The sequence below is a fragment of the Pelophylax lessonae genome, assembly GCF_965119305.1.
Source record: "Pelophylax lessonae genome assembly, chromosome: 1".
NCBI lineage: Eukaryota > Metazoa > Chordata > Amphibia > Anura > Ranidae > Pelophylax > Pelophylax lessonae.
In genome coordinates this window covers 93082517-93105059 of record NC_138768.1, presented here as the reverse complement: position 1 = coordinate 93105059, position 22543 = coordinate 93082517, and the positions used below count along the sequence as shown (strand labels likewise).

The 22543-nt window shown below is 41.5% G+C and overlaps 1 protein-coding gene across 1 annotated transcript in view; it reads right to left on the bottom strand.

The window, feature by feature from the left end:
* Nucleotides 1-18073: 18073 nt before the first annotated feature.
* Nucleotides 18074-22543, bottom strand: part of PARP8 (poly(ADP-ribose) polymerase family member 8) — a 427949-nt gene continuing 423479 nt past the window's right edge. Inside the window, exon 27 of the mRNA XM_082252530.1 lies at nucleotides 18074-18916. Within this exon, the coding sequence (XP_082108656.1) occupies nucleotides 18900-18916 (17 nt within the window). The 3' untranslated portion in view covers nucleotides 18074-18899. The remainder of the gene's footprint in view (nucleotides 18917-22543) is intronic.

Genomic DNA, 22543 nt, shown 5'->3' with positions numbered 1-22543 from the left:
CTGTGGAAAGAACTGAAAACTGCTGTTCACAAACGCACTCCATCCAACCTCACTGAGCTCGAGCTGTTTTGCAAGGAGGAATGGGCAAAAATTTCAGTCTCTCGATGTGCAAAACTGATAGAGACATACCCCAAGCGACTTACAGCTGTAATCGCAGCAAAAGGTGGCGCTACAAAGTATTAACTTAAGAGGGCTGAATAATTTTGCACGCCCAATTTTTCAGTTTTTTATTTGTTAAAAAAGTTTGAAATATCCAAAAAATTTCGTTCCACTTCATGATTGTGTCCCACTTGTTGTTGATTCTTCACAAAAAAATTACAGTTTTATATCTTTATGTTTGAAGCCTGAAATGTGGCAAAAGGTTGAACAGTTCAAGGGGGCCGAATAGTTTTGCAAGGCACTGTATCTATGTTAGCGCTGCACTATTTGTATTTGTAAATACCCCATAATGACAACGTGAAATATGTTTGTATGAAATCTTTGCAAATTTATTAAAAATAAAAAAAATGAAAAACGTCCCATGTACATAAGTATTCACAGCCTTTGCCATGACACTCAAAATTGAGCTCAGGCGCATCCTGTTTCTACTAATCATCCTTGAGATGTTTCTACGAATTGATTGGAGTGCACCTGCAGTACATTCAGTTGATTGGACATCATTTGGAAAGACACACACCTGTCTATATAAGGTCCCACAGTCAATAGTGCATGTTAGAGCACAAAGCAAGCCATAAGGTCCAAGGAATTGTCTGTAGACCTCAGAGACAGAATTGTATCGAGGCACAGATCTAGGAAATGGTACAGAAAAATGTCTGCAGCGTTGAAGGTCCCAATGAGCACAGTGGCCTCCATCATCAGTAAATGGAAAACGTTTGGAACCACCAGGGCTCTTCCTAGAGTGGGCCATCCATGCCAAACTGAGTAATTGGGGAAGAAGGCCTTAGATCAGGGAGGTAACCAAGAACCCAATGGTCACTCTGACAGAGCACCGGTGCTTTTTTGTGGAGAGAGGAGAAACTTCCAGATGAACAACCATCTCTGCAGCATTTCTCAACTAGGCCTAGATGGTAGAATTGCCAGACTGAGGCAACTAGAAAAAAACTGAGAAAAAAATTCTCTGGTCTGATGAAACAAAGATTAAACTCTTTGGCCTGAATGGCAAGCATCATGTCTGGAGGAAACCAGGCACAGCTCATCACCTGGCCAATACCATTCCCACAGTGAAGCATAGTGGTGGCAGCATCATGCTGAGGGAATGTTTTCCAGCAGCAGGAGTTGGGAGACTAGCCAGGATTCAGGGAAAGATGAATATAGCAATATATAGAGACATCCTTAATGAAAACCTGCTCCAGGGCGCTCTGGACATTAGACTGGGGAAAGGTTTATCTTACAACACGACAACGACAGCTAAGATAACAAAGGAGTGGCTATGGGACAACTCTGTGAATATCCTTGAGTGGCCCAGCCAGAGCCCAGACTTGAACCCGATTGAACATCTCTAGAGAGATCTGAAAATGGCTGTGTACCGACGCTACTCATCCAACCTGATGGAGCTTAAGAGGTCCTGCAAAGAAGTATGGGAGAAACTGCCCACAAATGTGCCAAGCTTGTAGCATCATACTCAAAACAACTTTGGGCTGTAATTGGTGCCAAAGGTGCTTCAACAAAGTATTAAGCAAAGGCTGTGAATACTTATGTACTTGGGATTCTTTTTTTTTTTTTAATACAAATTGCAAAGATTTCAAACAAGCTTCTTTCACATTGTCCTTATGAGGTATTGTTTATAGAATTTTTAGGAAAATAATGAATTGAATCCAGTTTGGAATAAGGCTGTAACATAACAAAATGTGGAAAAAGTAAAGTGCTGTGAAGACTTTCCGGATGCTTTGTAAGTATCATAAAACAACATATTAACAAAATATCATACACAATTGCCAGTGAAAATGGCTGTACTGACGGAAATAAAAACAGCCTTGCCCCCAAAATACCAAGCAAAGTATACAGATAGTTGCGCCAAAGCCAAACTGGTACTTCAACTAATAATCCACAGTAACCCTCTGTCAAAATCCCCTCAAATGCAAAAACGCTTACCAGGATAGTGAAGTAAATACCACAAAATCTGAAGGATGCTACCACTAAGGCCAGCAGGACTTCTGGATGTGCCCCGGCCATCCACCTACTATTTATGGCCCAACCGCAGCGTGCAAAGTGGCTAGAATGCCCTCATGTGGTGTCACTCAGGTTGGTCATAGTGTCCACGCCCTCGGACCTGGCAGATACATGGAATTAAGCCTTTTCTATACATAATGTTTCTCTCTGAAGAATTTGCTTGTCCTAATTTGGGAATTATTTCCAATGCAATGCTTTCCCTTGTTAACTTAAAGCGGAGTTCCGGCTACCAAAAAAAAATTTCAATGAAAATACCCCCGGGACAGTCAGGGCTAGTACATTCCACAATGAATAGCCTCTGATCTGTCCCGGTTCGCACTTACCTTTTAGAAGAAATACTTACCTTGAAAATTTCTTCTCCAGCGCTGCCATCTCAGGTGTGAGCAGCTGAAGCCAGCGCGATCCTCTTCTGCGTCCTCTTCCGTCCTCTTCGGTCCCACGATGCACTGCGCCGGCCCTGCCGTCACTTCCAGGGCTGTAGCGTCATCCCTGCACAGCTTCTGGGCATGCCCAGAAGCTGTTTAGCAAGGTATGACGTGCCTGCACCGGAACTGACGTCGGGGCCGGTGCAGGCACATTGATTCCTGGGAGCGATGACGTTCAGCTCCCAGGAATCATTGCAAAGCGGAAGTGACGGCGCGGGCGCCGCCGAGGGAGGAAGTGGAAGAAAGGTGAGTATATTTTTCTGCAATTACAAGGTAAGTAAAAAAAAAAAAAATCGTAACTATCCATTTCCTTTTCAGGTGACCTAGAAGCAAGCAGGTGGCCCAAAATCGACTATGTCAATTTTGGGGCCGGAACTCCGCTTTAAGAATATCCAGTAAAATATCTATTTACAACCTCTGCTATTTCCTTGGTGTCTTTTGCATTAGAAGTCTCTCTTTGAATTATGTCAGAACCCAGGGTGTCAGGGGTGTCGGGAGGCTTGCAAGGTCAGGGCAACATCTGGGGACAGTCACATTCCAGAGGCCCCTACTGAGCTGGTGGTACATTTCATATCATTTAAACAGTACATTTATTGGAGATGAACTTTTGTAATCTGTGATTTAGTCACTACAATGTTTAAACCATTTCACATTTCCTTCTATTGGACTAATGCCACTATAATACTCCATTTAGTGTTATTGTTTTTGCATTATTGCTGTTATTGATTGCACACAAGGGGTAGTTTGACATATTTATGCTTGGTTTTTTATTAATATTCTGTGTTCTGATATTTTCTGAGAGTGGCTTTCCCAATAGTTTCTGTATAAATTTGTCAGGAAAATAGCCCAAGAAGAACTGGCAATGTTCCCAATACTAGAAATGGGCACATCCGCCACATGAATGATGACACCACAATAAGGAAAGCAATACCGATTGGGCATTATACTCTGGAGATCTATTTATTCTCATCAATAAGCCCCCTATTTTATTGGAGAACATCCGGAGGTCCCTTATGGTGATTGATTACACCAAAACGCTAATTTGAATGTTAATGGAGGTGAGCGGCCATTGCACTTAATTTGGATTTCCAAGCTCACGAATTAACGCACTTGGCTGTCACCGGGAATTGTTCCTTTTGTATCACTGGATCACATATGAAATTTTAATCACCCTCACCTGATTATATCAGCACTTTATATTTATATACATATTGATTTGGGACTTTGCGCTTTGTAGGTTTTAATACATTTTTTTTTGTGTCTTTTACCATCAATTTTTTTTTACTTCATTGCAGTCAAGCACTAATAAAGCATAAAACTCTCACTCTAACCACAGAGATCACAGATAAGATGACCATGGATCATATGGAGCCACCAGACCTCCTCCTCAGACAGAAAGGCTTCAGTTCACCAACAACTAGTCCATACGTCCATAAAAGATAGAGGTCCAGACATAGTGCTTATACTATTTAAAAAGACCTTTACTGCTTCTCAATATTCATAAAATTACCTGAACAGGCACTATCACATAGTGCGCAGTGCAGAGCGGTACAGAAACAACGCTGGCCGCGATGGATGGTGGGTGACGTCACTGGCCCCTCCCCCTTCGTACGCGTTGCGTCCCTATGGGCGGGGCTTCTTCAGTGATTGTCAATAAGCAATAAAGGTCTTTTTAAATGGCATAAGCACTATGTCTGGACCTCTATCTTTCATGGACGTATGGATTCGTTGGTGAACGGAAGCCTTTCTGTCTGAGGAGGAGGTCTGGTGGCTCCATATGATCCATGGTCATCTTATCTGTGATCTCTGTGGTTAGAGTGAGAGTTTTATGCTTTATTAGCCCGTCTGGTGACACAGGGGCTAATCCTAAGGTGAGTAGCTAGTGTGACTGGGCGACGGAATAGCACAAAGTGGTGCACAGTTTTCCTATATGTGCATGAATCATCATATCTACACCTTGGGACATTTCTTCCACTCTTTATTAATAATATTATATGTGTTAGCACTGCACAATTTGTATTTGTATATGCTGTATTGGGATTTTGGTTTATTGACCCTGAGTGCATAGCAGCTTTGTTGTGTTTTACATCCAGGTGCTGATTTCATTTGTTTTCATTGTCACATTATGGGGTATTGTTTGTAGAATTTTGAGGAAAGTAATGAATTTAATCCATTTTGAAATAAGGCTGTAACATAACAAAATGTCGAGAAGGTGGAGCTCTGTAAATACTTTCCGAATGCACCGTATTGCATTATTTTAATTTTTAACTAGAGAAAAATTTATTTTTAACCCCTAAGCTCCTGAAGAAGCATGGTGGCGGGAAACATGTCGAGCTGAATCATTAACTGGACATCATCACCCCACACAGCAGTTACCCTTGGTTATTAAGAAATTGGGGTTACCTCTCTTATGACCCCTTGCATTGTGTATTACCTTTGGAGTCTACTATAAGTGTTGGGGGTTTGATGGTGGTCACCAGTGTAGCACCCTACAGGTAGGTGCTAGGTAAAGTATAGTGGGCCTTGGCTGCCTAACGGCAGGGCCATGATTTCACCTGGCTGTCATGTCTCCCAGGTGTGTCTGCTGAGAGGGGAGTCTCCCCACTGGCTCCATGAGAAGATTCTCATTTGGCAGTGGAGGAAACCCAATCAGAGACACACTCAGGCCTGTATCTACCCCAGAAGGCAAATTCTGCCACAGAGGATTCTGGGAGTGGGTATAAGTTCTGAGGGAACGCATGACGCAGCATCTTTGGCGGGAAGCAGAGTCCCAGGAGGGAGAGTACGTCTGTCTCTCCTCCTGTCAGAAAGATTGGGTGTTCCGGGTGGCTGCCTGGGAATCCAGAGAATGCTGAGTTGAGCTGCAGAGGGAATCCGGTGTGCCGAGGACCAGTGGAGGAAGAGGGGTTCAGTTCCAGGAAAGCCTGTCAAGGTCGTGAGTACTATGAACTGCCCCTAGGGGTCTGCCAAGTGTAGAGGGGACCACTCCAGAGAAGGTTCCAGGGATCCAGGAGTCAGCTAGCTGTAAAGGGGGTGCCTAGTCAGAGGACCCTAAAGTGTTAGAGGGGGTACCTAGTCAGAGGATCCTAAAGTGTTAGAGGGGGTACATAGTCAGATGACCCTGAAGTGTTAAAGGGGGCAGTTAAGAGTTGCAGCAGCACAAGCAGTGACAAGGAGCTACCTCAGCCAGTGAAGGGTTGGAGGGAGCTGTTCAGTGACTTTTGAGCTAAATCGAGTGTCAGGAGTCAAGAGTTCTACAGTCCTGGATCTTCTGACTTAACAAACAAGTTAAAGTCAAGGTTCCAGCACTAATTCAGCCAAGCAGTATTTACAAGCATCAGGAAGCGCTGGTTGGCATTCAGCTGGCATCAAGACAGCACTAGTGGGCATTTTTTGTACAAAGTCCTAGTTAAGCCTAGAAGAGCCAGAGGAGTATCCCACTCATTCCAAAGATGCGGGAATGGTCATTGTCTAAGTTCTCACACCTGGGTTCACAACTTAAATGTGTTGGGAGTGTTACAGGTGCTAATGGCAGACCCACCTCAGGCCCAAGGCCTGGAAACATTGCTACACCAGTTATCAACTTTTATATGCCAAGAAACATTGTTGAAACTAAGGCAAAAATCTTTTAATCATGTTTTGTATACTCAATTATTATTATTATTATTATTATTAATAAGGATTTCTATAGCGCCAGCAGTTTATGCAGCGCTTTACAATATTAGAGGGAGACAGTACATATACAATACAATAAAATACAAGAGGATTAAGAGGGCCCTGCTCAGAAGGGCTTAAAATCTAATGGGGTGGGGCAGGTGTTACAAGAGGTTGTAAGAGTAGGGAATGGGCTGATGGCAGATTAGTTGGCGGTGTGATAGGCTTCCCTGAAGAGATGAGTTTTCAGGGATCGCCTGAAAGCAGCTAGAGTAGGAGATAGCCGTACAGGTTGAGGTAGAGCATTCCAGAGGATGGGAGAGGCCCTGGCAAATTCCTGGAGACGAGCATGAGAGGAGGAGACAAGGGAGCTAGAGAGTAGGAGGTCTTGAGAGGAGCGGAGAGGACGGTTTGGGTGATATTTGGAGACAAGATTGGTGATGTAGCTCAGGGCAGAGTTGTGAATGGCTTTGTATGTTGTGCTTGGTATTTTGAATTTAATTCACTGGGCAATCGGGAGCCAGTGTAGGGATTGGCAGAGAGGGGAGGCAGACGCTGAGCGGTTGGTAAGGTGGATAAGCCTGGCACCAGCATTCATTATAGACTAAAGAGGGGATAGCCTATGAAGTGGTAGGCCTATGAGAAGGGAGTTGCAATAGTCGAGGTGAGAAATAACAAGGGAGTGAATGAGTAGCTTGGTGGTTACAGCTGTTAAAAAGGGGCGAATTTTAGAGATGTTGCGGAGGTAAAGTCTACAAGCTTTTGACAATGATTGGATTTGGGGCTGAAAGGACAGGTCAGAGTCTAGGATTTCACATAGTACCCTGGCATGAGGGGAGGGATTGATGGTTGCATAACTAATTTTGATAGAAAAGTCATGGAGGGGGGCACGGGCGGGAGGGAACATTACCAGCTCAGTTTTATAGAGATTTTGTTTGAGGAAGTGGTGTGACATCCATGTTGATATGTCAGTAAGTAAGTTAGCAATGCGAGAGGAGACTGAAGGAGTGAGGTGAGGAGTAGACAGATAGATTTGAGTGTCATCGGCGTACATATCTGCGTACATATCTACTCTAACAAGGGAAAGAGAATGTAAAATGAGGGTATTCCCCAAATTGCAAACTTTAGCAATAAACAGAGTTACAGAGATATGCAATGAAATGGCAGCAACAGTGAGCCTGGTGTTAAAAGTCAACAGGCCTTAAAAGAACCTATGATCCCCAGGTACAAGAGAGGGGAGGCAAAGACTTTTTGTCAATCAGCTCCCTCTTAGTCCTGATGCCACAGGTGTAAAAGAAATAACAAACACAATGTGTGAAAGCTGTGTAAGAGTTTCCCTTTAAGGGAAACAGGTGCTGCACATTGGACAGTTTAACCCGTAACAGATTCTGTAGGCTGATTCCTTTGGCTGGAAGAATCTTTGAAGTGAGGGTGTACGGAATCTTCCACTAGCTACAAAGGGGCCTAAAGATATTTCTGTGCAATGGCAACCAGCAAAGTTGAGTAGAACAAATAAGGTGTTTCCCAGGGAAGGGCCTTTGATGTAGAAATTGCTGGGGGGGGGGGGGGGGGAGGTTAAAGGTGTCTTCTTGCAGTGTCTCTGAATGTAATGTTAAAGGTGGACTTCTGCCCGCTCACCGATCCTGGAGATAGCAAGGCCCAAAGAAATAGGATGTCCTTAGAACAGCTTCTTGAAGGATCTGCTGTCAGATGAAGGATGCCCGACAGGCAAACTGATCACTCAGCGTGGGCATGTACGAAGGTTGCCCCGATTAGCCATACAGCCAGTGAGGTGTCTGTGGCTGAGGATCTTCCTCCAGGGATAAGGCTCACTCATAAGAAGGCCCTCCTCACCGTCCAGGCCATGGCATCCACTCACACAGGCCAAGGAGAATAGACTTTTGCTCCTGCAGCTGTAGGTCTCATATCCCAAAAGAGCGAGCCTCTCCCAGTTCAGTTATATTTATCTGTTTACCCAGAATTCTTTACCTCATCAGCCAGCTGGAACTTGTAGTTTGCAGCAGAATAGGATCCACTGACAACCCAGCCTTCCGGACTATATGTCCCACAATCTCCCTCTTTCAGTAGCTGTCTCTATCCCTCTGCAGTCAGAAAGTGATGCAATTATCTCCATGTTGAGCACTAGGGAAAAGAAGCTCAATGCTGTCTTCAGTAAAAAGTATCCCATAACGGCACAAACAATTTAGCCAGCGCTTGGTTACACACACATGGCAACTTCAGTGCTTCATCACCATTACAAATATAAGCCATTTACCAGACTCCAAAAAGTAAGGTCATAAGCTTTTATGGATCATTCTGAGAATCAATAAAAATGGATTGCCCAACTGTGTAAATCATCAACTCCTCAGCAGTGTCATATATATGCCTTAAAAAAAGGAAGAGGGCAAGGCACATAGTGTAATCCAGTCTAAAATCAAGTTTAATAATAAAGGAATCAATGGGCACTTACAAAAGAAACAGTCACAGCATGTAATAAGAAATGACATCCACTAGCATGCGTGATGATGTCAGCCTGCTAAACTCAGACCAAAGCATTTAGTCACAAGGGGACTTTGTAAGGGGCAGGTGCAGGTCCCCTGCATGTTCCTCTGTTGGACTATTGCCACTATAATCAAATGTTTATAGTTCTCATTGTTTTGTTACTGTCATTGATTGCATTTAAAGGGGTAGTGCCACATATTTATGCTTGGTAAAGTATATAATTGGCCCTATCTTTACATTTTTCATACAAAATCCATGCAACTTTCACCCAAGATTCACTATTTTATTGGATTCAATTGACAAAATGTGTAAATCTTGGGTACAAGTTGTGTAAATCTTGGGGAAAACATTTATAAATAGACCATCATAAATGTGACTGCACCTTCTAACCCAAACCTAGCCCTTAAAGCTGAACGTATCTTCATTTTTATCAGTGGTCTTTTTAAAATAAAAACTACAGCCCCATTTGCAATACTCCCCTGCTCTCCAGCGCTGTACCCCCATGACCTACCACTCTAGACATGCAGCACCAGTCATCTTACAGGTTGAATAACGTGGAACTACAGCATTTGTAGTGCTTATCTGATTTAGGGGAAATGTGCTTGTCTCTCCACCTTGCAGTTATAGAGCTTTGGACTTCTTAGGGACCGGAATGTCAATGTTACATCTAAACCCAAAACCATCTATCAGGTTTTATTTTTCTGTTCTTAGATCAGCTATCGGTTCTCATGCTCTTTAAATACCAGCATTGTTTTGTGCACTGATTTATTTCATGAGCATGCATGGCTTTATAGAAATTGTGCATTGGGCTTGATTTACTAAAAAGAAATGCACACAGGCAGGTAAACCTCACTAGGAAAATGTTGTGAGCAGTGCATACTTTATATTCAACCTAGAGGGGATGCAGAGCAGTGAGACAATAATGAAGAGAAGGTAAAAAAATTACAGGGAAAGTTGTTTTTTTAACAAAAGCAAGGCAACTTACTTTTTTTTTTTTGCTTTTTTTTATGTGATAAAAACATTGCTGCACCATGGATGGCATATACACATATGGTTTATTAAATAAGGCCCGGAGTCTCTGGGCAGTGGGGCATGCTGGGGTTTGTGACTAACAAGCTGCATAGACAACTACTGAATCCATGCATGGCTAACTGAAAATGTTCACATACATTAAGCAACGTATTGTTTAAGATTTAAAGGCCCAAAGGTAATAAATACAACAAAGTTGATTCTGTAGACATCCTGCGGATGAGTGAAATCCTGGCTTTGCCTTATTGCAAAATGATGTATTGCACATAAGCCGGATAAAGTGAGCCAGCATGAAATATACCCTTCCCCGTGACTTATGATAAGGCTGAAGTCACAATACGTACGTAAGCGATTTCATAGCAGCCAGCTCAGCCAGTGAGATTGTGGCTGGTAGGGAAAAGCCTATAGATAGCGCTATGACATGGCCGCATTAGCTTGATTAACAGCTGCAGGAAATTACTTCACCTCTTCTTTGCTAGCATCTATCAACAAGAAGGTGCAAGGAAATCCACACTGCATATCGCTACTATACCTTTCAACATTTTATGACCCAAGTGAGAAATGCGGCCTTAGCAATATGTAGCAAGAGAAACAATCATATAAAAGGTTGTAAATTTATATGATTTGGAGGCAGAGAAGTGGCAGGAATCATATCTTTAAATGTATGCAGCTGTGATAAACCAGGAATAAGTTTTATAGTTTTTGACCCAGAAAACCCACAATTCCTGTAAAAAAGAAATTCAATTTAATTCTAGAGTTATTGCCGGAGTAATAATAAACTAGTTCATATCCTCAGTATTTGCTCAGGATCTGAAAAAAAACTGATGTTAGAGCAGGAACAGAGTATATTGTTATGATAATGAGATTTAATAATGAGATTAGTTTGGGGCGAAGTTTTGGTGGACCTTGACTGTTCTGTCATTTAGGTAACACCTGCTGCAATATGCAGTTCACTCCATATTGAAGGTTTTAGCTTTACGGGTCACGTACATCCAAACGGTCATTTCGCTAAGGAGTGGACTCCCATAAGTTGTATTACCTATTAGAAATGTTTTTTCTTTTTTTACATTTTTATCAAAAAGTTTACAAACTTTGAAAAGATTTGCATTGGATATCACAAGTGATACTGAATCACGATCAAAACCTTTACATGGATAATAAACTTTTAACCAAAGCATGTTCCCTGTTGTACAAATTTCAACCATGCGAATATCAGGGAGCATGGTTATTTTCAAAACTCAATGGGCTACTACAATTCACTGACCCTTTGGCCTATATATATATATATATATATATATATATATATATATATATATATATATATATATATATACTGTATATATATATATATATATATATATCTATATATATACATTAGGGATAGACCAATATGTTTTTTTCAGGGCCAAAACCGATCTTTTGGTCACAACGTTTCGGTATCGGCCGATATCGGCCAATATTTAGTACATTTAAAGTTCTGAAAAATAAGGACAATTTTTGACACAAATCTGGTACTGAACATGTTAATTTTTGTTTAATGCTTAATGGCTGGCTTTCTGGCATCCTGTGGTGGGTGGCTGGCTGGCACCCTGTGGTGGGTGGCTGGCTTGCTGGCACCCTGTGGTAGATGGCTGTCTGGCTGGCACCATGTAGTGGGTGGCTGGCTGGCTGGCACCCTGTGGTAGGTGGGTGGCTGGCACAGGGGCTGTGGGTGGCTGGCTGGTACAGAGCCTGTGAGTGGCTGGCTGGTACAGTGCCTGTGGCTGGCTGGTACAGGGCCTGTGGGTGGCTGGCTGTCTGGCACCCTGTCTGTGGGTGGCTGGCGTCATATCCAGAGAGTGCTGCCAACATTGCTGAAGAGGTTGAAGGGGTGGGAGGTCAGCCTGTCAGTGCTCAGACCATACGCAGTACACTGCATCAAATTGGTCTGCATGGCTGTCAACCCAGAAGGAAGCTTCTTCTAAAGATGATGCACAAGAAAGCCCACAAACAACTTGCTGAAGACAAGCAGACTAAGGAAATGGATTACTGGAACCATGTCCTGTGGTTTGATGAGACCAAGATAAACATATTTGGTTCAGATGGTGTCAAACGTGTGTGGCGGCAACCAGGTGAGGAGTGCAAAGACAAGCGTGTCTTGCCTACAGTCAAGCAGAGTGTTGGGAGTGTCATAGCCTGGGGCTGCATGAGTGCTGCCGGCACTGAGAAGCTACAGTTCATTGAGGGAACCATGAATGCCAACATGTAATGTGACATACTGAAGCAGAGCGTGATCCCATCCCTTTAGGGACTGGGCCGCAGGGCAGTATTCCAACATGATAACGGCCTCAAACACACCTCCAAGACGACCATTGCCTTGCTAAAGAAGCTGAGGGTAAAGGTGATGGACTGGCCAAGCATGTCTCCAGACCTAAACCTTATTGAGCATCTGTGGGGCATCCTCAAATGGAAGGAGGAGCACAAGGTCTCTAACATTCACCAGGAGTGGAAGAGGACTCCAGTGGCAACCTGTGAAGCTCTGGTGAACTCCATGGCCAAGAGGGTTAAGGCAGTGCTGGAAAATAATGGTGGCCACACAAAATATTGACACTTTGGGCCCAATTTTGACATTTGGATTTAGGGGTGTACTCACTTTTGTTGCCAGCGGTTTAGATATTAATGGCTGTGTGTTGAGTTATTTTGAGGGGACAGCAAATTTACACTGTTATACAAGCTATACACTCACTACTTTACATTGTAGCAAATATATATATATATATATGTATAAAGCGTAGTGCACTAGAAACCACTTATAGTATACGGTATAAGTATACAGAGTGGTAAAGTCCTGCATTCAAATGACATTTCCCCAAATCCATTTAACATCCTCCAAGTGAAACAAACTTCTTTCTCTATAATGAACCAATTGTCAACTCCTCCCAGTGTTCATTCCACAACCTTTCACCACTTGTTTAATTAGGCGTACCCTCACATTCTTGGATGGACATCATATTTTAAAAGAGATCATATAAAGCCTAAATCAAGATATTACTTCTCCTCCATCATCTTGGCTCCACCAGTAAGGGTTAATAAATATAGAGAAATAACTCTTATGGTGTAGAAAGTTTCACAAGATTTATTGGCAATTAAAATAAATTCTGCTCACAACGCAGCATACAGATATCAGCTTCACAAAAGAAAAGCCTGACAAGAAAACATCTCTCTCCTGCAAACTCCCAGGCACTTGCCAATCCTCTCTGCAAGCTCTGCCCTGTGTGGTGATGTCCCAGCACAACCTAACTGTTTTAAGTAGGACCTTCTCAAAGGTCTTCTCACTATACCTTTTTTGTCTGCATTGATTTAAAGTTTTGATTTTAACACATTAATAAGTGATTTTAAGTGCACTATGTCTTATGGATACATAGCAAATAAAAACACTTGGTTTAGGGCACTATGCTTTTTGGATAGGTTTTGAATAACAAATGTGGTTTAAGCACTTTTAAATAATGAACACATATATATATACACACAGTATCTCACAAAAGTGAGTACATCCCTCGCATTTTTGTAAATATTTTATTATATCTTTTCATGTGACAACACTAAAGAAATTACACTTTGCTACAATGTAAAGTAGTGAGTTTACAGCTTGTATAACAGTGTAAATTTGCTGTCCCCTCAAAATAAATACACACACAGCCATTAATGTTTAAACCGCTGGCAATAAACGTGAGTACCCCCCTAAGTGAAAATATCCAAATCGGGCCCAAAGTGTCACTATTTTGTGTGGCCACCATCATTTTCCAGCACTGCCCTAACCCTCTTGGGCATGGAGTTCAACAGAGCTTCACAGGTTGCCACTGAAGTCCTCTTCCACTCCTCCATGATGATATCACAGGGCTGGTGGATGTTAGAGACTATGCCCTCCCCCATCTTCAGTTTGAGGATGCCCCACAAATGCTCAATAGGGTTTAGGTCTGGAGACATGCTTGGCCAGTCCATCATCTTTACCCTCAGCTTCTTTAGCAAGGCAGTGGTCGTCTTGGAGGTGTGTTTGGGGTCATTATCATGTTGGAAAACTGTCCTGCAGCCTAGTCTCCGAAAGGAGGGGATCATGCTTTTCTTCAGTATGTCATAGTACATGTTGGCATTCATGGTTCCCTCAATGAACTGTAGCTCCCCAGTGCTGGCAGCACTCATGCAGCCCCAGACCATGACACTCCCACCACCATGCTTGACTGTAGGCAAGAAACACTTGTCTTTGTACTCCTCACCTGGTTGCCGCCCCACACACGCTTGATACCATCTGAACCAAATAAGTTTATCTTGGTCTCATCAGACCATAGGACATGGTTCCAGTAATCCATGTTCTTTGTCTGCTCGTCTTCAACAAACTGTTTGCTGGCTTTCTTGTGCATCATCTTTAGAAGAGGCTTCCTTCTGGGATGACAGCCATGCAGACCAATTTGATGCAGTGTACGGCGTATGGTCTGAGCACTGACAGGCTGACCCCCCACCCCACCGCTTTAACCTCTGCAGCAATGCTGGCAGCACTTATACGTTTATTTCCCAAAGACAACCTCTGAATATGACGCTGAGCACATGCACTCAGCTTCCTTGGTCGACCATGGCGAGGCCTGTTCTGAGTGGAACCTGTCCTGTTAAAGCAAAACTGTTGTATGGTCTTGGCCACCGTGCTGCAGCTCAGTTTCAGGGTCTTGGCAATCTTCTTATAGCCTAGGCCATCTTTATGTAGAGCAACGATTCTTTTTTTCAGATCCTCAGTGAGTTCTTTGCCATGAGGTGCCATGTGTAACTTCCAGTGACCAGTATGAGAGAGTGAGAGCAATAACAAATTTAACACACCTGCTCCCAATTCACACCTGAGACCCAAGTCACATGACACCGGGGAGGGAAAATGGCTAATTGGGCCCAATTTGGACATGTTCACTAAGGGATGTACTCAATTTTGTTGCCAGCGGTTTAGACATTAATGGCTGTGTGTTTAGTTTTTTAGAGGGGACAGCAAATTTACACTGTTATACAAGCTGTACGCTCACTACTTTACATTTTAGCAAAGTGTAATTTCTTCAGTGTTATCACATGAAAAGATAAAATAAAATATTTACAAAAATGTGAGGGGTGTACTTATATATATATATATATATATATATATATATATGTATATATATATATATATATATTTATGTATTTTTGACACTCTTTGATTGAACATAGTGAAGTGAGGGGAGACCCATCCAGTGCTCGACTCATGATAAAATTGACATTACTTTGGTGCAAGCCTGTGCCTGTTGAGGGATAGAGGGTCCACCATAGAGGGATTTCCATTGTTGCATGCAGTTTGGTCAGTTGGGCCATCTGAGAGGTGTGGTAATACTTTATCAAGTGGGGTAGCCACGTATTTTGGGCACAAAAATGGTAGATCTTGGGAGTCTTGGGTGTACACAACCCCATATGAACTGAAAAAAGTGCAGTTGGAGTATACACAGGTAATGTAAAGGCACATTAATCAGCAACACATGGAAAAGGTACAAGATCTTGGAAAGTAAAGTAATTTTAACCACTGTGATTTTTCCCTACCCCTTTTTTGATTCAGCTTTCAGACAGAATCTGTCATTCAGCATTGGCAGTCATCGGAATTGGGAATACTATGATACAGTGTACCCTTTACTCAGTCATATAGAAAACAGTATCTGTGGGCCCCTTTTTTTTCTAAGGGGGCTTCCAGATTAGAATAAGCTGTCCACCTGGAGACCCAATTACTGGGTTAGAGTTGTGGGAGAGAGGCCCGTGTCTACATTAATATGGGGAAAAGATGCTTTGCCTTGGGGATCCCCCAGCAATGTACCCTCCCCATGTTGGGGGCATGTGGCTTAGTATGGTTTAGGAGGAGGGAGGGAACACACTTACCCCCTACCCTTTACTGGTCAGCCAGGATGCATGCTCTGATGTGGGTTTGGTATAGACTTTGGGGGAAAACCCTATCTCTGAGCCCCCTTATTTTTAAAAAGGGCTTCCAGATTCTAATAAGCCCCCCTCCCCACATACCCTACAACCACCAGGCTAGAGATGTGTGGATGAAACTTTTGTCCCCATCATGTGCTTTTCCAAGGGGTTCCCCTGTCAACAAATCTCTATTATGTTGAGGACATGTGGCCTGGTATGGTTTGGGGGGGGGGGTCATACACTCATCCCCTATCCCTTACTTGCCAGCCATGATGCATGCTTGGATGAAGATTTTGGTGATTTTCTGTTCAGTTTTTTTTTGCATTGGGTACCCCCTTAAAATCCATACCTAACCTAAAGAGGTTTATTTTTTTATGTGTTAACCACCATCCCTGTACCTTTGTTTTTACTGGCCTGGTGGGGATACGTCACTAGTTGTTGGAAATCTGGTGGCTGCTGATTTTCTATCAACCAGCCTAAGAGGGACTCTGTCACATTTAGCATGGCTCTACAATATTTGGCTGTATCTGTGCTGTAAACCAGTGGTTCTGGATGTACAGCTGACCTTCAGTGTCCTAAGAAGGCTGTTCTATAGTGGCTGCTAAAATCCATGACAGACTATGGTGTATGCAGGTGGTGGAGCGCTCTCTGACCCCAAGAATGGATAGGGTCCAGGCTACAGTTGTTGTTATACCATATTTTCTTAAACAACAGTAGATAATTGTAGACCATCTTATATTTTTCCAGTACATGGGCGGGTTGTACTAACCCCAAGATTGAGTGGAGATCTTCTAAAGGCTTTCCGCACGCGGGAACGGAAGTAGCCAATGTATCTCAGTAACACATTCATGGCTTCCTACCTGTGGTTACAGCACCCATAGCCCTTGGTACATTTCTCTGCTCCTAAACTGCATACAATTTATAAAATGCTCAATAAATAATTTGGAAGCCATTTTTTTTTTCAAATCCTCCATTTTATTCCCATATGCCCTCCATCCCTGAATATAACAAAACAAGGAGAAGAGAATACCATTTTATAGTACAAAAAAAGGTTACAAATGTGTTACATTTGACCGTAAGCACACAGTTTGTTATTTTAACAACCTTAAAAGGAAATGTATAAGCTTAGCTTTGTTTAACAGGTTCACTTATTGTACCAATAACTATAAAATTAAAACTGCTATCATACAGTATCAGCAAAGAGTTTGAATCAGAAAAATACATGTATCAAAAGTCTGGAATACTTAAATGAATTGACCATTATCATACATGGCTATTAAGACTGGAGAGAGAATTTACTAGTTGCAGACCTAAGTTTAACATATCTTGATTTACTTGTGGCATCAGTATTGTAAAACAGCTGTTAATACATTTGTGTCCATTCACTACCATATTTTACATACTTTTTTTTCAATGTGATTATTGCCATGCTAATCTTAGGCTTCATACAAACATACACATCTGATGCCATTATACTGGACTTTAGGCCCAATTTTAACCAAAACTTTTTTTGGTGCTCATGTGTCCCCATTGGGGAGATTTCCCACTTTTTTCCTGTCTACTGGACATCTATCAGTCAAGAGCAGGGATATCTTACAGAGATACAGCAAACATTTCTTTACTTTTTTCTTGCAGAAGTCATAAGGATTAGAACCTCTCCCGAGGTGTTAAATCTGGTCTTTTTCCCCTTTGGGGAAATTTTTCTTATTTACACTCGTCACCAGGACAGACCCCCACTAGGGATCACCCCCAATGGGAATAGAGAAAACAATAAGAAAAATGACATATTGTAATCCCTCCTCACCCTGCTATATACACAAAGCAAGGTCCATAAAGATATGGTTGAGCAAGTTTGGGGTGGAGGAACTTGACTGGCCTGCACAGAGTCCCGACCTTAACCCGATAGAACACCTTTGGGATGAATTAGAGCAGAGACTGAAAGCCAGGCCTTCTCGTCCAAAATCAGTGCCTGACCTCACAAATGGGCTTCTAGAAGAATGGTCAAACGTTCCCATGGACACACTCCTAAACCTTGTGGACAGCCTTCCCAGAAGAGATGAAGCTGTTATAGTTGCAAAGGGTGGGCCAAATCAATATTGAACTCTACGGACTAAGACTGGGATGCCAGTAAAGTTCATGTGAGTGTAAAGGCAGGTGTCCCAATACTTTTGACAATATAGTGTATATATATATATATATATATATATATATATATATATATATATGTCTCTGTTGGGGAAGTTTTCTTGATATTTCCTGTTCTGTCTGGGACGCTTTAGACGGCAAGTCAAGTCTCCTCAATGGGAACACAGCGAGCGGTAAAAGCTCTACAGAGGGTTCATTTTTGGTTGGAGTTGGGCTTTACAAAGTGCAATGTTTGATCCAGTCACTGTTTTTATTTTATACAATTTATTTTGTTAAAAAATATAAAGTCAGACACCATATCGTTATTTTGGTGAGATTTGACACCTGCTTAATTTGTAATAATTTGCGTTGTTTTTTTAATTGCGGTTAGCCCTTCACAAAGGCAGTTTGTATGGAAGAATCCGCCGACTTCAGTTGTGCTGTTTGTTATCAGACTTTATGGACTGTTTTAGAAAAAAGAGAAAAAAAATCTGAAAATAGCTTATGAATGAACTGGATGTCTGTGGAGTGGAAGGGATAGAGCCTAGGTTATGGCTGCTGCTTGTAACATTCAGAACTATTATATAGAATTCATCAGTTCACTGCAAAGAAAATGCAATATGTGGCTTACAATGACATTTGGCAGTATTCCTCTATGGGATCATCAAAACAAGGGTCAGCTATGTTGGAAAATATTCTCGCTTAAAAACCTGCAGTTTCTGAAACGTTTACATCCATTAATGTTATATAACACTTAGAGGGCATGCACAACTGTGTGCCAAATACTTCAGCACATGTTCATTTTAGGATCACTTCACAAAGTATTTCAAAAGCCTCGTATACTAAAGTGTGAAGTACCATGAAATAAAGTTAAGCACACACAGCCTGGACAGTGAAGGAACAGTAATAGACTGATAAGGACATCTCTCTGCTCTCTCCTTCTGTCAGCATACTCCTTGTCAGCACATGTGACTGGATGGCAACTGATTGGCTCCAAATACTGCCCCTCTTTGTCTCCGTCTAAGTGCTGTTGTGCAGGGGATTAGGGGATTACAGGAGGTTGAAATCTAGATAAATGTAAACATATACATTATAATGGTTGCATTTGCAATATATTTACTTATCCTTTAATAGATGTAAAGCTGGTGTGTGTTTTATGTCTGCCTTTAAAGTGCATCTGTGCTCAAGCATGCAACCATGCAAGGGAAGCAATTTTTTTCAAATTCTCTTGCAGTTGATTGGATGTTTGAAGTGCACAGACACTTTACATCACTGAACACTTAAAGTGATTGTAAAGGTTACATTTTATATGACAAACATGTCATACTTACCTGCAATGTGCAATGGTTCTGGGGTCTTCCACCGGTGATCGTGGCTCCTCTTCCCTAAGTTCCCTCAAAGCAAGCCACTTGCTATGGGACACTTTTATGGGCTTGATTCTAAGCCGACTGTGTGCGTCTATAGACACACATAGCATGGCTCACTCCAGCCCCCACCCCCTCCTTCCTCACAGGATTAGAATGACAGCAGCAGCCAAGTCTCATGTGAGAAGCGAGAGAGAAACTAGATCTGCTCTGGATTTAGATCTCGCTCAGGTAAGTCTTTATGTGGGGCTGGGGGAGCAACTTTTTCATTTAAATAAAAAAAGCCTTTTGCCTTTGTAACCACTTTGATTCAATCAAGCCCAGTGCTTATTGGTTCCTGCAGGCACCCAACTTTTGCTCTCTTTGTCTACAGGGTCCTATATATATAATAAAGTAGTGGTCATTTCAAAGGCTGGTGGAGAATTTAGTCATTTTGATTACAAGCTTTATGGTTGGCCATCAATGGATCATTTTATTTGTTAAAAAAAACAAAAAAAAAAATGAATGGATGTCTCCATCCACACAAATGAGGTGGATAGAGGAACCCTCCATGCTGATGTCATAATTCAGCAGGGAATTTTCATCTACCTATGGCCAGCTTGAGACCTTGACCACATAACAATTTCACCCTACATAATATTTAAGCAGCCAATATACTGTATTTTCTGGCGTATAAGACTACTTTTGAACCTCAAAAAAATCCCCCAAAAATGGGAGGTCGCCTTATACGCCAAGTATAATATCTTCAAGGTAACCTAAGTATAAGTATTACTGGTAAATCATGTAATAGGGGGGTCGTCTTATACGCCGGAAAATACGGTACATAGTGTACTGATGGCATTAACAATGAAGAGAGGTAACACGGCTCAGGCTGGTCAAAGTCCACGATTCAAGGTGGGTGCTGAACCTCGGCTCGCCACCAGGAGAAGCATTAAAGAAGAAAATGGTCGCACACCACCACGGAATCCAATGAAGAAAAGTTCTTTATTCACATAAGTGGTACAAGGTACAGCAGGGTAGGACAGTAGACGCGTTTCACACAGGTAGTAAATGAACACGTAGCATTCTTGTGAAACGCGTCTACTGTCCTACCCTGCTGTACCTTGTACCACTTATGTGAATAAAGAACTTTTCTTCATTGGATTCCATGGTGGTGTGCGACCATTTTCTTCTTTCATACTGACGGCATTAGCCACCATTGGCGGTTGGCAAATTTTGAAAAGCTTTTTTTTATAAGTCCTACGATGTTCTATCATCACATGGAAAAATATACTGAAAAATAATGACAAGATAAGCTTTTTAAAACTCATTGTGCTGAACTCATACTGTAACATCTATGAAAATTATTATTCTCTGTAGAGATAGACTCCTAAAATACTGGAATGTAATGATTATTCCTCCATTATCAGAGTTTGATGAGCACATTATAACAAGTTATCATTATCACTGTGGTGAAAAAAAGGATTTCAGAATCAGGCTTAAAGTCTATGTAAACTTAATAATGAACTTATTTTATTTTCTCTCTTTGGGTCTTGTACATGGACATTTTGTTGTAGCTGTTCCATAAGCCAAAAAACAAAAACTATTGATCATGTAAAAGCAGTACTCGTGTCTTGTGCTTGTTTTATTGAGACTTAAGAAAGATTAGACTTTATGTTGTAGATTTAATTAAAGAGGGGGGTTGAGTAGTTTAGCAAAAGAAAACTGGGCATGGCTGACACCCCTCATCCATAAAAAATGCTGTGCATTTTCAGTCTACAACTTGGGAGCTGGGTGCATTTCTGGCACATCCACAAAAAATATTTCATGCATGTTCTGGCGATGCCCCCAGAACAATGGGATAAAAAAAAAAAAAAAAAAAGCTGTACCACCGATGTATGAATGGTCAGTACTGCAAAAAATAGTTCAGATAGTTCTTACACATGGCAGGCAGAATTTCATTTAGGAATCTATACTTGTTCCAAATTCCGAGAATCATATAGTGTTTGCACAAATGTGGTTAAAAGGATTACAGTATTATATACTAAAAATAATCTAGAGAATAGCAACTTTTAGGGATAGTCAGAGATGTATAGTAACTAAGTAGAACTACTTCACTACTGTACTTAAGTACCGAAAGGCGGTATCTGTACTTTCCTAGAGTAGAATTTTTTTCTCCTACTTCCACTTTTACTTCACTACATTTTTTCAATGATTTCAATACTTCTACTCCAATATTTTTTTTTTGTGCTGCATAGTTACTCGTTACTGTTATAAAAATTACCACTGCCAGAACAGTAGATGGCAGGTTTCATGAAGCTCAAAACATGTGTATTATCAGTGCATATGAAAATAAATGCTACTGCATGTATAAATAAAAGCTGCATTTGAAATAATAAAAAACAATATGATGTTCAAACTTTTGACTTCTTTCTTTAATAACTACATAACACAGTACTTGTACTTTTACTTTCAGTACTTGAGTAGCAAAATTAAAAAAAAAAACTACTTGCAATACTTAAGTACAAAAAATGTTGAATACTTTAGTACTTCTACTCAAGTCACTTTTTGATCGAACACTTCCACTTTTACTCAAGTATGGGTTTCGAGTACTTTATACAACTCTGGGGATAGTAGAGAAATTATATTTATTAAGAGGTCCAAATATCCCTTTCTGCCACTAAATAGGTACTCAGCAAATATGACAAACAACCTAATACAATGTAGCAACCCTCATATAATCACTACTTCACAGTGGATATGTCATCCAAAGGTAATAATACTGAGTAATAAATTTGACTTCCTATAGAATTCTCCTTTTAAGTAGGATATAAACAAAATATTTTCAACCAGGTTCTCAAGTGAAAGAAAAATAAAAAAAATCCTTTTATTATTTTACATTAAAACCTAACATAAAACAGGACACCAAAGTGTGGTATCTAGAAACCATAGATCAATACCCTTCGATGTTGTAAATGTCTGGTCTAGAACAGGGGTATCAAACTCAGTTTCATCAGAATTATGCATCAGCATTAGGGTTGCCCTCAAAGGGTAGGTTGTATCTGTAAATCTAGATTTCTGGAGCACCCCAGCCTTATGTCAGATGTCAAGAGTCCCCCACCCTTCCTTACATCACAGTGCACCTCCTTACCTTGTGCTGCTGCCAGGAAAAAGCTGGAGAAGGAGCTGGGACAAAGAAAATACAGGTTCACAGAGTGGCACAGGTATTGCAGGAGGAGCTCTGTCCTCCTATCTGCTGCCGACTGGTTAGATGAGGAAATGGGGTAGAGATGAGCCACTCGTGGCTGCACAGCAGGGGAATTCTGTCCCCCTCTCTGCTGCCAACTGCTG